Genomic DNA, 15,883 nt, shown 5'->3' with positions numbered 1-15,883 from the left:
CGCAGGCCTTCAAGATGCAGATCTTCGTTAAGACCCTCACGGGCAAGACTATCACCCTCGAGGTTGAGTCCTCCGACACCATTGACAATGTCAAGTCCAAGATCCAGGGTACGAACAACCCCTCCAACATCATCCATGCGACAGTGTGGCAAAATTCTGACATCCCCGCTTTACAGACAAGGAGGGTATTCCCCCAGACCAGCAGCGTCTGATCTTCGCTGGCAAGCAGCTCGAGGACGGCCGTACCCTTTCGGACTACAACATCCAGAAGGAGTCCACCCTCCACCTCGTGCTCCGCCTGCGTGGTGGTGGTAAGAAGCGCAAGAAGAAGGTTTACACCACCCCCAAGAAGATCAAGCACAAGCACAAGAAGACCAAGCTCGCCATCCTCAAGTACTACAAGGTTGACGGTGATGGAAAGATCGAGCGTCTTCGCCGCGAGTGCCCCGCTCCCGAGGTATGTTTCACTGGTTCTGGATTTCACGAGTCAAGTGCTAACTTCTTTCCAGTGCGGTGCCGGTGTCTTCATGGCTGCCATGCACAACCGCCAGTACTGCGGCAAGTGCCACCTGACCTACGTCTTCGACGAGTCCAAGTAAATGGACTTTGTCTGACCGGTGTTCATTGTTGAATTCGAGCATAGCTAGGATGAGATCACGATTTCCGGTGGATATTGGTTATACACACTTGTGTCAATACTAAGAAAAAATCTTACAAAAATGTCGGCTCTGCCAATCTTGATTACATGTAGAGTTCAAGTAGAGCAAAAAGAAAGAAGTAAAATTATTCAGGGTGGTAATACATATTGTGTTGAAACGGGAATGCAACCCACCAGCTTAATGGCCATGCATTCACATTCCGTTCTTCAGGTTATCATACTTGCTCTCGGGGTAGCTGAGCGCATTTTCCAAATGCTCCAGAGCCCCGGTTCCACCAAGGGCATCGACAAATGTACCAATCAAGCTCCCATCAGCAGCATTCGCAGTCTTACCCCCCTTATCACCACTACTCTCCCACCACATACCACCACCCAGCTGTTTCTGTTTCACATACTCGGCCTTCAGTCGACTCGTAGGCGGGTCGTCATACGACACCATCGTGCGTGACGTGCTATCATAGCACCACGAGGCCCCGATATCCTGAACGAGCATCTCCTGCGCCCCAGGTCGCGGCAACGCCTTGTAGTCCCAAACGCCATTCTCCCAACTTCCCTCACCCACGCCGTTGAATGGCTTGCCCGGTCCGTCGGTGTTGGTGAACGCGCGGCCGTACAACGGCATGCCCAACACTATCTTGTCGCTAGGAACACCGGAGTTGATGTAGTGGTCAACTGCGACCTGGGTGGAGAATGGTGTTGAACTTGGATCGCTACAGTTTGGGTAGATGTTTGCTTGGTGACCCGCATTTGAGTCCCAGCTGCCGGCATAGTCGTATGCCATCAGATTGAAGAAATCAAGATATTCATTCATTTCAGATAGTCTCAGGCGGTTGAAATTGCTTGGGCCAGCGGGGCAGGCGATTGTAAGGTAGAATTTACGGCTTGCACCGGCAGCTTGGTCGAGGTGCTGGTTCCTGTCAGTGGTGGGTGGGATCAAATGGAAGTGAGAAATCATACCTGTCGACAGGCTTGAAGCAACTCAACCATATTCTGCGCCTGGTCATCGTCTGGTTATAGTCATCAGCATTATGTATAGACGAGTCGGAGCTAGTCAGTCTTACTTTGAGGGTACTCCCAATCAATATCAATTCCTGTGCAGATGATTAGTGATTTGCTTTGTTGTGGTACTGGGAAATCTAACATACCATCGAATCCCAGGTCAAGAACAAGCCGGGTCGCAGTCTCGGCGAATTTAGCCCGACCCTCAGGAGAGCTGGCAGGCTGAGCGAAGTTGGACGAATAGGTCCAGCCACCGATGGACAGCAGGACCTTCAGGTTGCGGTTCTGTTTCTTCAGGAGATACAGTTGCTTGATACATCCGTAAACATTGCTACCCGAGTCATTCCACGAGTCACTGGGATAATGCTTCTCGGCATCAGACCAGCTGTCGGTCAAGAATCTATACCAGTTTAGCATTGCACCTGGCGGTCAGTTTTGGAAACACATACACTTCACCAGTTTCCGGGTTAATATTGGCGAATGCGTAGAGAACATGAGTCAATTTATCCGCGGGCAGGTCCTGGGGATTGTGGTTGCGACCATAGATGGCCTTTGTGGTGGTCAGCACATGATCGTCAACAGCAACATCCACAAATGTCATAGGGTAGCATTATCAAGATTGAATAGCTCATTGTATCAGAAAATTTACATACCCAGTTGACAAAATAAGCAACGGATCTCATGGTTGGTACAGGCGGGGTCGTACAAGTGAGGTTGGAATATTGTACAAGGGCAGCCACGAGTACCACAAACGCGGTGAGATATACAATGGGCGAGCGACGAAGAGCCACACTTGCCAAATTTTAAACTAGATGAAAGTCGATTGTAGGCAGGTAAGCACTATGTTGATATTTTCAAGGTATGAATTGAGGGGCGCCTAATGTCGTAGCCTGACTATTGGCGGATTAATGAGCCTGGGATATAAATAACAACGCCACTTGTGCACAGGCTTGTGGCTGTGTATGTGGCTGGGGAATGGCCGTACCTGTGGCTGAAAATATGATCTGCAAACAAGTTTCACTGGAGGCTGTGCATCACTTTTCAGTAATTGAATACTGGGCTCGAAGTGGAGGACGATATCATAGAGCTGTTATCCACTTTTTTATAGGACAATCGCGAAATTGAGAATCGGTATGTACCATGACTTGTCCATCTGCACATGGCCTCTGTGGAACTGCACGAGTCATGCTGCTGTTTCATGTTTTTGATTATCAATTGATTGGTTGGATTGATGCATCTTCTGGGTATCTGTTTCCTATCTTCGCTATACGGGTCATTTATGGGCATCTTGTGGCCTGTGACAGCTATAAGGAGCAATCACGGAGGATGCTAACCATACCTAGATAGGCTCTCCTTCTAGATTCGGGCCATCAGGCCTGGAGATAGATATATCTCGCAGTCATGGGGGCTTATACATTTAGATGTGGAGGGTCATTGGATTTTAGTTGCATGGGCGACAAAATGTCCGGGCGTGCCTGATATATATATATAGGTGTTGCGAATAAAACCCTCCAGGGATTCTTGGTAATGCTGCTGAGTAGAGTCGTACGACAGGCCAGATGGGGGGTTTATGAGTATTGACGCTTGACATTTTCTGTACACGGTTTACTTATCAAATGATCACTGCTCGAGAATCCTCTTGGAAAGGATGTCTTTGGGTTGCCAGTGACCTTGAAGCTGCATTCGGTTCAGGATGCGGCGCATAGATCTAAGAAGGAAGACTTAATAAATGATTCATAAACTACCGAAAACGTGCGGCTAGTAGCATCTAAACCGACCATTCATCGAGTTGACGAGCCTACTATATAGTTTGACCATAGAGCTCCACTAATGTAGCGTAAGTGCCAATTAAACACATGCACATGCAGCCTCTTGGTCGGAGAGTCAGTGTGTGTATATATCGGCACGCAATGCATGTAATTTACATTTAACAGGTACAGATGGTCTGTCAGCCTTGTTCAAGTATTCCGCTTGTTTTTATGTTCCTGGTTATTTCGAAAATCAGTTTTGTAAATGATGACAGCTGTGCCGAGATGAATGAAAGAACCATTTGAGGAATAAAAATAAAAAAAATGCTTGAATAGGAAAGAAAAAAATGAAGAGGGAAAAAAAAGAAACGGCAAAAGGTAAAGGTCCCTGCCGGGGTCGAACCGGCGATCTTTCGGATCAAAACCGAACGGAGTAACCGCTGTCCCAAGGGACCTTGTTGAGATTTGTAAGCTTGTTTTCGACTTATACAGTGCTTTTCAAGTTCCACATCACACGCTTGCAGCAGGGATCGACCGTATCCCGCAGCAAGACTCACTGGCGATTCATCATGATGTTTAGGTTTAAATTGGCTTCAAAATTTGGATGTTATTTCGATCCGTGTATTGAAGCCATTACCGCTAATTTTAACTTATTATCCTCTCGAGGTCGTGTTCAAATGTCCACTCGCGGTGTATCTCGGAAATATATATCTCCAAACCTTCGAAGTTTACCTACATATGTAGTGCACTATCATGTATGTAGACCATTTTTTACACCCCCCCCAATGCCCAGGTCTGGGTACATGTAGGTACCTACATCAACATAAAATTTGTCCCGGCAAGATCTGTTATGATGGGCCGGTATGGTAAAAGAAAATCTACATAGCTGAGCACCTAGGTAGGTAGATGATAACGGCATATGATATGCATGTTACCAGCAGCCCTTGCTGCTCATCAGTGAGTCGGGAACCTTCAAAATTCTGGAAGGTCCTACACGTCCACATGTTCACGTGCACGGAGTCGCTGCCAGGGTTTGATTTCTATTGGTTCTATCACCGGGTCTTATAGCAATCATTAACTTTCATATGTTTGGCCAAGATGATGCTCATGCTGGTATACTTGAAAGAACGAAATTGATGTTTTCTATTTCCCGAACCTGGATGACTTCAAATATTCAAATAGAATGCCCGACATCACGCCAGCAATATTGGAAGTCGTATCGGTCAGCATGGCGCTAAATAATAGCATCCACTAGAAAGTCAAAAAACCTGAATCATGCAGACACCCGGGACACATGGCATTAGTGAAACGACCTCGAAAGAGTGACCCGACAAAAAATAAAAATAAACCAAATTAAAAATCGAACGAGCTCCACCTTTTGGGCCGTTGAAATGACGATCACGTTGAAGACCTCAGGCAGCTGAAACCAGCACTAGTGCAATCCAGAAGTGTCGGGGAAGGAATCTGTATCCACTATTTGACTAAGTATAAGGTTAATCAACGAAAAATCAAATTTTTAAGAAACCCAAATAACAAGGCCCCAGGTGCAGATACATGCAGATTTTTCATTCCCAAACCAACTTCAGCTGAACTTCAGCCGACACGCGCCCGATCTGATCACTGATTGGTATAGCGCTCACCAGACTAATGCCTTAGCCCCGGATCCACTTAGATCAGCCGTCTCTGAATTTTAATAACATCCTGTCATAGCTACGTAAAGTTCATGGTGGAAGCGCCAAAACGGTCTGCAATACCATAGATCTTGTCTTTTCCTTAACTTTTTTTATCTATTTTCTCGGATGGTTCCATAATTTCCCAACGTTCAATTGAGCACTTCAATCTTATTTATATACTCAAGGACAATGTAGTACTTACAGACTAGTAGATACTAGTTGAAGATTCATAGTTGCATAGCCCGATTTTCTATTTTGGTTGGTCGTTCTTTCTCACAGAGACGCCGAATAGCGTTGGAGCGTGCGCTGCTAAATTGTCGAGTTCCATAGCGACCAATCGGTTCTTGATCCATAAAAACACTTGGCATTATTTCAATTCTTGTTCTTTTAGTATGATTCATTTAAGTCACAGTGATATTTTTCAGCTGGTATGTCTGCCTCGCGGCCCAGGTGTCCGGATCTCCGTCTACGCGATATGACCAATCGCATTATCAGCCCAGGGCCAATTCCTGTAGTGGATCTTATGGGCCCTTAACTTCCAGTGGGGGGAAGTTGCAAGTCATCCCTAGCCTCTGGATCTGTATCTGTAGAAAGCACTAGTTCGGCAGATTTTTATTCAATTATTTATAATTCTAATTTTATTTCCCTGCAGTTAGGAGAAGTGGATTGTTACTCTACACGTACTCTGTTTAATGGGTGCCCGACGGGTCTGGCTCACAACTGTGGAGAATGGAATAACGAGCTGATGATGCCATAGTATGGTTCTGTCCACTCCCCCTGAGGGTTTGGTCACTATCGGTATATCTGTCGGGTTTATACGAGTAGCAGTATTTTGAAATTGAAATATGAAAGGAAAAGTCAATTGTAGATACTTGGAGATTTCTGATGCAAGATTCTTCAAAATGAGTATACTTAGAAACGCCAAAAGAATGGAATAAATCACCATCAAATCCAATAAATCATAAACAAAACCCCCCAAAACAACTGGGGATATCTTCGTCATGCCTGGGAAACGTTGACTGACCCTTTTCTCTTTTTTTGTGTCACATTGGGTTGTTTCGTTAATCCCAAACAACCACAGCGACCAGCGCTGCAAACAAAGTATAGGAAAATAGAAAGAATCAAAAACCAAAAACCAAAAACCAGTGTCCTCGCATACTTCGTACCCATTAGAACATTCTCAGCTTGGAGATTAATACAGTGTCTCCTCGAGACCTCATAGCTGACACCAATGCGTCATACTCATAGTCATAGTCATATACATGGGCATTACCGCCCAATCCAGCGCCGGATAACATCCAAGGACGGATCATCCTCAAGCCAGTGGCCTGCCCGCTGGTCGGCGGCTCGAAGGTCAGCGATAACGTGTTGATCGGTGATGCGCGCCAGATCCCGCTGCAGTGAGTCGTGGATCGTTTTTAGGGCGGCGGTATGTGCTGGTGTTGGGCGTGCGCCTCGGAGGGTAGTTTCACGAGTCATGGCCCATCGTCGAGCGGCGGCGGCTCGGAGGTAGATCTTGTGTGCTTGGAATCGGCGAGCACAGCTATCAATGATAACTCTGATGTATGTCAGAATTGAATCAGACTGTTCATGGAAAAAGGGCCACTTACCTTTGTAGTTCGACTTTCTCTGTCTCGGCATTGCCTTGGCCCGTCATCGGACATGGGTGGTAGTTGGCGGACACTAACCGCTGGGCAGCGGTATGGCATTCACGAAGAACGGTATATCCTTCTTCGTATTGATCGTCAGGGTGTACATCGACATTCTGTTGAGAGATGTGCAGCAAGAGAGTGCGGTAGTCGTTAATGAGTTCGGCCACTCGCACTGCGCGGGCCTGGTTGACTGTTCCCAATGAATGTTAGCATCCTAATGGGAGATTCAAGTCCAATTGGACCTTCAAAGTGATCATTACTTACGTCCGTCCGCCATTGAGATTCGTGAGTGTCTTGATTATAAGAAATAGTAGATGTAGATCTAGAAAAGATGGGACAAGAAGAAGCTCGAAGAGAATGTCACCAAGATAAAAAGATCAATGAAAGAGAAGAATGAACGTAGAGTATAAGAAAGTAAAGTGAACAAGTCTGATGAATTTATAGAGAAGTGGCGAGGATCCGAGTCTTTTATAGGAATGAGAGCAGCGTCATCCCAGAACCCCATACCATGACAGCACTGGATCTCAAACTAGACCCATAAAGAAAAGGAAATGCCCAATAAAAATCCAAAAAATAAAAATCCCAAAAGGAGTTACGGTTCCATGACAGCGGAGACGAACGTCAGTAGGATCACCGACGAACAGATACGGCTGCACCAATAGACGGTGAAGAAAGCCAAATGAGGAGTATCGCGGAAGTCAAGCACAGCTGGGAAATGCAGGTGGACCGGGCCACCGACGATAGCTCCCGAGAAACCGTCAACGGGTAAAGGGAAAAACAGGGACCCATGGACCCATCTCTAGATCCCAACCTAGAACGTTTGTGGATATTTTTGGAGTCAGAGAAGAAAAGTAGTTTTGAGGAAAATGGGGCGCTTCTAGTGCGAGCATGAGCGTCAAAGTGGAGACTCAAGAACATAGATTAGGTTTCTGTGCGGTTGATGTGCCTCTCTCTAGTAGTGATTGTTGACCTTGATTGGTGTACTTTTCGGTGCATCCGAGTCCGCTCGTGGGGACCCCTGATCAACGTACTGTATTAGCCAGGAACCTGTGAATTGTTTGATAGGGAGAAGAAAAAGAAAAAAAGAACAACACATCATCCTACTATGACACAGCAGTTCAGCTTTGATTGAAGGGCTGGTCAAGCCACGGTTGTGGCCGAGCCACATGTGGCGTCGATGGGGCAGCTGAGAAGCTGAAACTATTCGAGAATCGAGAAAGACTCTTCCCCCCTTACCTTGATAATGTATAGAACAATGATATACTGATATGTAATTCTATATGATCCATCAAACTGGAGGTGGCAAAGTTATCCCGTATTTTCAGGTTGCCCCGCCCATGATTGTCCTTGACGCGCTAACCCAAGCGCATATTCATAGCCGAGCGTCATCGTACTTGCAGAAAAGAGGATCCTGGTAGTGCGTGGTGCGAAACACAGCCGAAACCCATGCCTTGCAGACGACCATCGAAAAAACAAGAAAATTGAGACCACAGAAAGTTCAATGGAGTAGATTCATTCGTCGTTCTTTCTAAAATAGAAAATGAATATCACAATAACACACCTGGATCCTTGTACCTATTTGGTCCATCATACTGCTACCCAATATGCAAAGGTTGCAATTCAGCAATTGGTCTGCTTAGTCCTTCTCTGCGATGGCCTGCAGCCGTTCGTCAATCTCCTCCTCCGTTAGAGCACGGAACGCTGTAGTTGTACCCTCGCCATCTGCCGCGGGACCACCAACAATTCCCACCTCCAGCTCGTGCTTCTTGAAGTCAACGCTCAGCACATTGCTGAGTGCAGTAATGCCCAGCTCCACCACTTCCTCCCAGGTACCCGGTGCCGCATCCTTGTTCTTCAACTTCTTCTCCAGGTGGTTCAGCGCCTCCTGTTGCTTGGGACCAGATGCAGTCGCCTTGTATCCAACAAAGTAACCGGCCGGGTCACACTTGTACAGCTGGGGGCCCTTCTCATCGTCGACGGAGATCAAGGTCGTAGCCACACCGAGTGGCCGCATGTAAGCCTGGATGAAGAGACACAGATCAGTAACAGCTCGAGGGAGGATGAACAAGGACACCTACTCTTTGTGTGTAGACCTGGTTGATATTCGCCAATCGCTTCGCCAGGACGTCACAGGGCATCTCATATCCGAACTTGTACCGGAATTCGGCAGCCTCTCCACGGGCACGATCAACGGACGCCCGAGCATCTGCTATGGAGCCGGTCATAACGCAACCCACAGAGGGCGAGATCTTGAAGACATGTGAAACAGAGGAAGGGTCGATGAGTTTGTCCTAATGAATGGGATATCAGTATGTTTGCTGATGCTGATGGACCAAGTAATGACTTACAGCAACTTTCTTCTGCGACAGCACGACAGCACAATCCTTTCCTCTCACACCGATGGAGGTGATGTTGGCAGAGGTAATGGCCTTGAATGCATATTCTACAGCGCAGATCGATTGTCAGTGGTCCGTGAGCATGACGGAGCATCGCCACTTCGCGGGGCCAAGCGAAGCCAGGGAATTCGTAGAGAGTGTTAAGTACGTACCGACTTGGTACAATCGACCCTGGTCGGAGAAGATGGTGATATGTCTATCGTAACCTGCGCTTCCTGATGCGGAGAAGAAGGTCAGTCGGGGTTGAGGTCATGGGGCTGGGTCAGCGTTAGGAGCTGAGAAAGACGTACCGGACATGGCGACGGTATATGAATCCTTTTATTGCGGTAGAGAAGAGAAGAGATGGTCAAAATGGGGAGGAAAGAAGCGAGATGGATGGAAAGGGAATTGACAGTGACGCGTGCCAGCGGTGCCTAAGCTTGAACGAGAGCTTGAGCTTGAGCCTCACCGCCTTTGTCCAACCATATTGCTACCGCCAAGTGCGCAGTATAAGACGAATATGTTCATGTTCATCCAAACCCTGCTCAAGCTTGAATAATTCCGATGGCATTAGCACAAATGGAATTGTATGTTTCACTTGTTTCAATTCTACTAGAGCTTGATGAAGCGAAGTCATCGTCTTTACATAGCACTGGGGCGCTGTCCAATGGTTTTTAAGACTTTGGAATGACATAGTCAGGTATACAAATCACATCCAAGTATTCATCTTTTGATTGATCGCTGTACAAACGGCTGGATATCTTTTCTAATACATGCCATAAATCGAAATTTCATCCCAAAACCTTAGTCGCTATCCTCACTACTCGAGATTTCAATCTCAGTAGTTCTGATCTTACGCTTCTGCTTCTTCTTGTTCTTGCTTGGAGCAGGCGCGGGCGGAGGCGCCAGCTTCTTCTCCTTCCTCATGGCGGCCTTCTTCTCCTTCCTGCTTGCCGCATCCTTGGCTCTGGAAGAGGGACCAGGAGCAGGGGCAGGAGCAGGAGCAAAAGCACGGGTAGGGGTTTTCTCCGCAGCCTTGGGTTGGCTCTTGGGAGCAGCCGGCTGGTCCTCATCACTGTCCGAGTCAGAGGAGTCATCGTCGCTATCACTGCCAGAGCTGGAAGTCTCATCATCACTATCGCTCTCACTGCTCGAGATATCGACAACAGCAGTACGGTTCTTTCTCTTCTTGGCCACCGGAACCACCTTAACAGGCATCTTCTTAGGAACGGACTTCACAATGTCGAATAGTTCCTCGGACACAGCATAGAAGACAAGCTCAGCCCGCGCTCTCTTCTCAAGACGCTTCTTCGCAACCGCTTTCAGTCCCTCCACTGACCCGGGGCAATTCAGCTCTGGACCAGCATCAGCCAAAGCGTCCCGGAACATATCAACAGCCTTCTGGAACTCGGGATCCTCGTCCTTCCCATCCTTCTGCCCAGCTTCGATATCAGCCTTCAGAACCTGAACTGCACCCTGACTCAATCTCGCCTTCGCAGCGTCACCCTTCAATCCCTTCAGATACGACAAAAGCGCAATGTTATAACGAGAAGGAACATGTTCCTCGGAGTAGAGGTGCTTGAACAGGTTCGTCTCCCGGTTCTTCTGGAACTTCCACGTTGCACGATCATGGTGGTAGTGGCTCAGATAAGACATGATAGGCGATTCATGAAAATGTTGTGCCGAAGAGGACGATGATGCAGGGGCTGAGGAACCGTCCTTGTTCTTCTTTGCCTTCTTCTTCTCGCGCTTGCGCTTGCGCATCTCCTCTAAAGCTTTCTCATTTTCGGATTGCAATTGCCGTGATGAGTTCGTGTTGGTTACAGTTTCACTGCTATCGGAGTCGGAGTCGTTGTCATTGCTTTCAACTTTTGATTCGGCTTCGGCGTCGGCTTCATTGTCGGCGTCGCTCTCATCTCCGTCTCCGTCTTCAATCTTGGTCCCCGGTCCAAATGAGACTCTCTTCTTGTCCTTCTTCTCCTTCTTCTCCTTCTTCTTTTTCTTTGTGGGCTCCTCCTTCACTGCATCGGCTTCATCTTCAGCTTCGTTGCTATGCCTCCGCTTCTTGCTCTTCGTCACTTCCTCCGATTCCTCAGATTTCTTGCGTTTCTTCTTGTCCTTGTCGGCGCTCTTCTTTGGTGTCGACTGTTCGGACATCTGTACGTCTTCGTCGACGCTCTCTTTGGTGTGTTTTGGCTTGGAGTTAAGGTCTTTTGTCTTTGCCATAGTGGGTGGTTGAATGATAGGTTCTGCGGCGCAGACACCTAAACAAAGATTCGATTTGGACGTCCCACAATTGTGATTGGATCAATTGTGAGTAGTGTAATTTTGAAAAGGCTTTCAGGTTCTTTCCTGAGGGCCTAATGGTTGAGAAGATTTGATTCTACGATGGAGGCGGAGTTGACTTTTTTTTCTGCCGGACGAGACTAAGGCGGTCTTTGATAAGATTGCTGTACTACGTACCCGAGCTGTAGTAGATACGACAGTTTCGACTCATAACAGATGAAAGGTGTACTAGTTTCGATTACAGTGATCAATATAATAGATTCGTCTCACATTAATAGGCCCTTACACTATTATATTCTCTCTTACAACCAGTGAGCATAGCTTCATGCGACCCCATTAGCACCTTGTTCCGGGATATCTTTTCGTTCCCTCCGCATTTCTCGCGGAATACTATTCCCTTCAGTACCCGAGCCCGTAGCTTGAGCGGCGGCTGCTTTCCGCTTTGCACGCTCCCGCTCTCTTTCCTTCTCCTTAGAGCTAGGACCTGTAGCCCGTCGTCGTTTTATAGGCTCGTACACATCATTGAAGTTCATGACGACACCCAAGAAACGCATATCCACATCAGGCTGGTAGGCAAGGTCACCGAGCAAGATGTTCAGGCGCGAGCGGAAATCTGCAGAGAGATCCCGAAGCCGCACACGTAGAGACGCGAGCATGTGGTCATCGGCTGTAGAATCTTGCGCGGAGAGAGAGAATGGAGTCTCGAATCCGTCTAGACCCGAACTGGAGGGTCGAAGGCTAGGTGTTGAGGCCATGGAAGTGCCGCCACGACTATTTGTACGACGGGGTAGGAGGTCACGGTCTGTGACGCCCCAGCGGCCCTGCGCAGTGCGAGTTTCGATTTTAGCGTTTAGTTCCTGACGGCGGGTGAATTCTGCGACAGAGAAAGAGTAAAGACCGTCGACGGCATCCTTATAAGAGAGCATGATCTTGAGTATATGATGGAGCTGGGAGAGAAAGCTTTCTTCGGGTTGCTTGGCGGAGGTAGAGGTAGAAGAACCATAGCGTGGAGAGGCAGAGCCGAGAAGACCCTTGTGTGTGATGGAGTTGAGGTATTCTTTGTGCGCCATGATGAGATCATCAAGAGTACAGTCTGGTTTGGATATGGCCGCCTGCAGCGTGTCCCAACTGGACTCGATGACCTCGAACAGGATATAGTACTGGAGTTGGCAGACGAAGTGGATCATTTCGGCAGTAACGCATCGTGCGCGTTTCCAATCTGGCCCAACTTTATCGTCGACGTGAGCAAGTACACCTCGTGCACCGGTCATGCAACGGCGCCAGGTACTGTTGAGGGCGAACTCGACTCGCTTCACGCGCCAGAGGAAGTTGAAAACTTTCAGATATTGCGTTGATCCGTATGGGGTGATTACGACGTCAACCGGTGCGTCAATCTTGTATTCGAGGGTGAAGCAGTCCCAACCGATCTCGCCATGGCTAAGTTCAAGCATTCGTGCATCCAACCGGCGGAGCACATCCGGCGAGTCATACTGCGCATTCGAGGCGCGGATGGCGTGTTCCAGTTGTGCGGTGAGAGTATGGCGGTACTGAGAATTTGCAGGGCGGTCCAAGTTCGAGGCTAGAGACTCCATCAGTAGCGCAATGAAGTCACCTTGTCCTAAAAGCAAATACTTCTTCAAAGCCTGCAAATGATCGAAGAGCTTGAATTTATTATCCATGAGATGGATGAGGCGCGCCATAGTGGTCTTATAGGCCTCATCGATGGATATCTCCAGAGTGGCTGTATCACCATATTTCAGCTCTTTCGAAGCTTCCTTGGAATATGCCTCCACCCATGCAGAATCACCGCAAGCATATCGGATAAAGTTCAAAGACTTTCCAATTAGGAAGACCTTGTTCGCAAATTCTTCGGTAATGATTGAAGGTAGCATTTTCTCATCCAAGACATACTTTGTTTCCCAGACACTAGTTGCAATGCGGCGGGGGTCCTCATCAGGCTTTCCTTTTCCTTCCGCAACAAAGAATTCTTCATATGGGTCAGAGAGTTCACCGTCGTAAATCCATGACCGAAGCATATCATAAAACGGTTGTGTGACATGCACCAGAAGCTTCTCTGCAAAGGCGCACACAAACGGGTCGCCATGGGATGAAGAAAATCCATGGATCAAGGATATCAATTGGCCTCCTTTCTTATCTGCATTGTTATCAGCATGAAGATCACATAATTAGCACTCATTGAGCCAGTCACTTACCTCGAGCTTCTTCCACAATAAGGCTCATCAGGCGGAGCGCCATTGTGGCATCCCTGGTCCAGACAACACATCTCTTCAGAGTAACTCCACCCTTCCGGACGCCTTTAGGCTCAGTTGCATTCCCAATGGCAGTAAGCGCCTGTCGGATCTCCGCTTCTAGGGTCGCAACCAAACTAAGATAAGACCGCAACTCGGTGGCAATAGCAGCCCGTAGGCTCTGGTTCACCAATCCACCCTCTGTGCTTTCCACAAAGGTAGACAGCCCTTTATAAAGAAGACAAGGCTCAGCCAAAGAGTTGAGCAAAGATACAATTGGAGCCGGTATATTAGCCGGCAACTTCAAAATGGAAGCGGACTGGAACTGCAGGTTTGTCGAAGACAATCCTTGTAGATTGAAAGGTAGGTCGCGCAAAAGCCCATGTTCAAACCCATCTGGAGCCCGAGGTTGAGCCGCTGGCGTCGCCGTAGAAGGTCGAGACGGCGCATCCATACGCTCATCGCCTTCCCGGTCAGTCATACCCGCCTCAAAACTGCTCGCCCCACGACTGCCGCGCTCATCCCGTTCCCAGTCCCGACGCAAAGAGCTCTGGCGCTCCGGTTTAGACGACAACGGCACACGTTGTGACGCAGATGAACTAACGGCAGGACCCTCGTCATCCTCCGAGTCAAACGGGCGAGAACCAGTCCCACGTCTGGGCCGAGTGCCCCGACCAAGCATATTCTGCAAATTGCCATCATCCATAAGTGGACTGCGACTCCGCTCGCCGCCTTGTTCAGCCGCAAACTCATTTTCGTCAGATAACTTATACAAGAGGTACAGGATGCCCCACTTTTGTGATAGAACAGGTTGTGTCAGGAGCTTAGAGTACATATTCGAGAATTTCACGGCCAGCTCTGGGCTTGTGTTTTCGCGCCGCAGTTTGCGCTTGATCAGATCTGCGGCATTGTTGACGTTTTCTGTTCCCGCGGCACTACCCCGACGGCCTGATGGAGAGCCACCATCCGCAGTGTTTGAGGCAGTGTGGGTGTCAATGATGCACCAGGCACGCTCAAGGTAGGCGTTGTGACGGCGTTCTTCGGCGGCTGCGAGCGCTTCGTCAGCGTCGGAGTAATCATCGTTTTGAAGAGTGGTGATGGGGAGCGCGGGGGTCAGGGAGTCGACTAGTTGGGAGAGAGCATCATCTATGCGGCGCGGGCGGGTAGGTTGTCGGGTCGAGGTCGACATATTCCTGCCCTTTCCCCCGCTGAATGGGGGGTTATTGTCGTGAGTTGGTGGAATTGGGCGGGTTTGGGGTTCAGGTTCGCTCGGGGATTGAGGTGTTAAAGAGTTTGGGCGACGCGTTACAAGTCCAATGCAGATACTTGGGAGATTTTATCTGCTCGAACCCAGTTGAACTGAAAGAGAGAAGTTATGTTTTGGAATTGACTTGAGAAAACGCATCTGGTCGACATTGCCATGCGGAGTGGGTTTGGTGTTTCCGATGTTTGGGTTGTTTGCCCGAACGCGTCTCTTATCAATTATCAACATATCCACAAAGTACCGACTCGGAGTCGAACCCTCCACTACTAGGGTACTCGTGCTTTTTGCGTGTGACTGGCTAGTTCAATGGAAGGGTGCATATGGAAGTAGCTAATAGTGTAGCGACTTAAGGTATTACCGAGGTAAATACCTCGGGGCTAGACTCTGAAGTATTCTAGCTAATTGCAGTTGTCTACGATTGCGAAGGAACTTGATTATACTACTATACATTTGAAGGTTAATTGCAAAGCGATAGTTAGTTCAATTGCTCCGGCAATCCATTCAAGGAAACTAGTGAAACAATCATAGGACAAACCCACCCAAACGCCACCCAAAAATCGTGTATCTCAAGCAAACCCGATTCAAAAACACATGCACCCGCGGGTCCTCCAAATATTAGACAAGCGAAAGAGTAAAAGGTTCTCCCCCAAAGACCCTCGGAGATAAAAATTAAAAGAAAAGAAAAGGGGATGTCAGAAAGTACAACGGGAGAGGAAACCAGGGGAGTAACATGAGCCATAAGAACAACCTTAAAGCAGCCATAAAAATCTCAAGACGCCGGAAAGACGCGCCCTCCACAGACTAAGGAATTCATTCGTTCGAGACCACCAGAATCAGCACGTCCAATTTTTGAATCATGTGCATCGTTAACACCTGCCCATGCCAAAGTTTCGGCGAAGCCATGGCCGAAATAATAGGGAAAAAAAACATTTTGGGTAAGTACCCTCGCCCAAGGGAAAAGGCGGGTCGTCGTATCTAA

At 48.2% G+C, this 15,883-nt stretch overlaps 5 protein-coding genes across 5 annotated transcripts; all 5 read right to left on the bottom strand.

The window, feature by feature from the left end:
• Positions 1 to 851: 851 nt before the first annotated feature.
• N7520_008093 (glycoside hydrolase family 18 protein) lies at positions 852 to 2,340 on the bottom strand (the record flags this gene model as incomplete). Its single annotated transcript, XM_057142027.1, has 6 exons — positions 852 to 1,565; positions 1,616 to 1,665; positions 1,720 to 1,749; positions 1,804 to 2,057; positions 2,107 to 2,207; positions 2,311 to 2,340. The coding sequence occupies 6 exons, from the start codon at positions 2,338 to 2,340 to the stop codon at positions 852 to 854; spliced, it is 1,179 nt and encodes a 392-aa protein (XP_056996033.1).
• Positions 2,341 to 6,347: 4,007 nt separating this feature from the next.
• Positions 6,348 to 7,007, bottom strand: N7520_008092 (uncharacterized protein; the record flags this gene model as incomplete). Its single annotated transcript, XM_057142026.1, has 3 exons — positions 6,348 to 6,636; positions 6,689 to 6,920; positions 6,995 to 7,007. 3 exons carry the CDS (start codon positions 7,005 to 7,007, stop codon positions 6,348 to 6,350), a joined length of 534 nt encoding a protein of 177 aa, XP_056996032.1.
• Positions 7,008 to 8,366: 1,359 nt separating this feature from the next.
• Positions 8,367 to 9,423, bottom strand: prs2 (proteasome core particle subunit alpha 1; the record flags this gene model as incomplete). Its single annotated transcript, XM_057142025.1, has 5 exons — positions 8,367 to 8,750; positions 8,809 to 9,021; positions 9,079 to 9,173; positions 9,279 to 9,341; positions 9,417 to 9,423. The coding sequence occupies 5 exons, from the start codon at positions 9,421 to 9,423 to the stop codon at positions 8,367 to 8,369; spliced, it is 762 nt and encodes a 253-aa protein (XP_056996031.1).
• Positions 9,424 to 9,909: 486 nt separating this feature from the next.
• On the bottom strand, positions 9,910 to 11,331 carry N7520_008090 (WKF domain-containing protein; the record flags this gene model as incomplete). The annotated part of the gene is made up of 1 exon (XM_057142024.1): positions 9,910 to 11,331. One exon carries the CDS (start codon positions 11,329 to 11,331, stop codon positions 9,910 to 9,912), a length of 1,422 nt encoding a protein of 473 aa, XP_056996030.1.
• A 383-nt stretch (positions 11,332 to 11,714) lies between these two features.
• N7520_008089 (tubulin gamma complex associated family protein) lies at positions 11,715 to 14,829 on the bottom strand (the record flags this gene model as incomplete). The annotated part of the gene is made up of 2 exons (XM_057142023.1): positions 11,715 to 13,546; positions 13,605 to 14,829. 2 exons carry the CDS (start codon positions 14,827 to 14,829, stop codon positions 11,715 to 11,717), a joined length of 3,057 nt encoding a protein of 1,018 aa, XP_056996029.1.
• Between the last annotated feature and the right edge of the window lie 1,054 nt (positions 14,830 to 15,883).

The sequence above is a fragment of the Penicillium odoratum genome, assembly GCF_028828045.1.
Source record: "Penicillium odoratum strain IBT 22623 chromosome Unknown utg000005l_segment0_segment0, whole genome shotgun sequence".
Lineage (NCBI taxonomy): Eukaryota > Fungi > Ascomycota > Eurotiomycetes > Eurotiales > Aspergillaceae > Penicillium > Penicillium odoratum.
The sequence above is the reverse complement of the archived record's forward strand: the minus strand, read 5'-3'. Positions and strand labels throughout refer to the sequence as shown.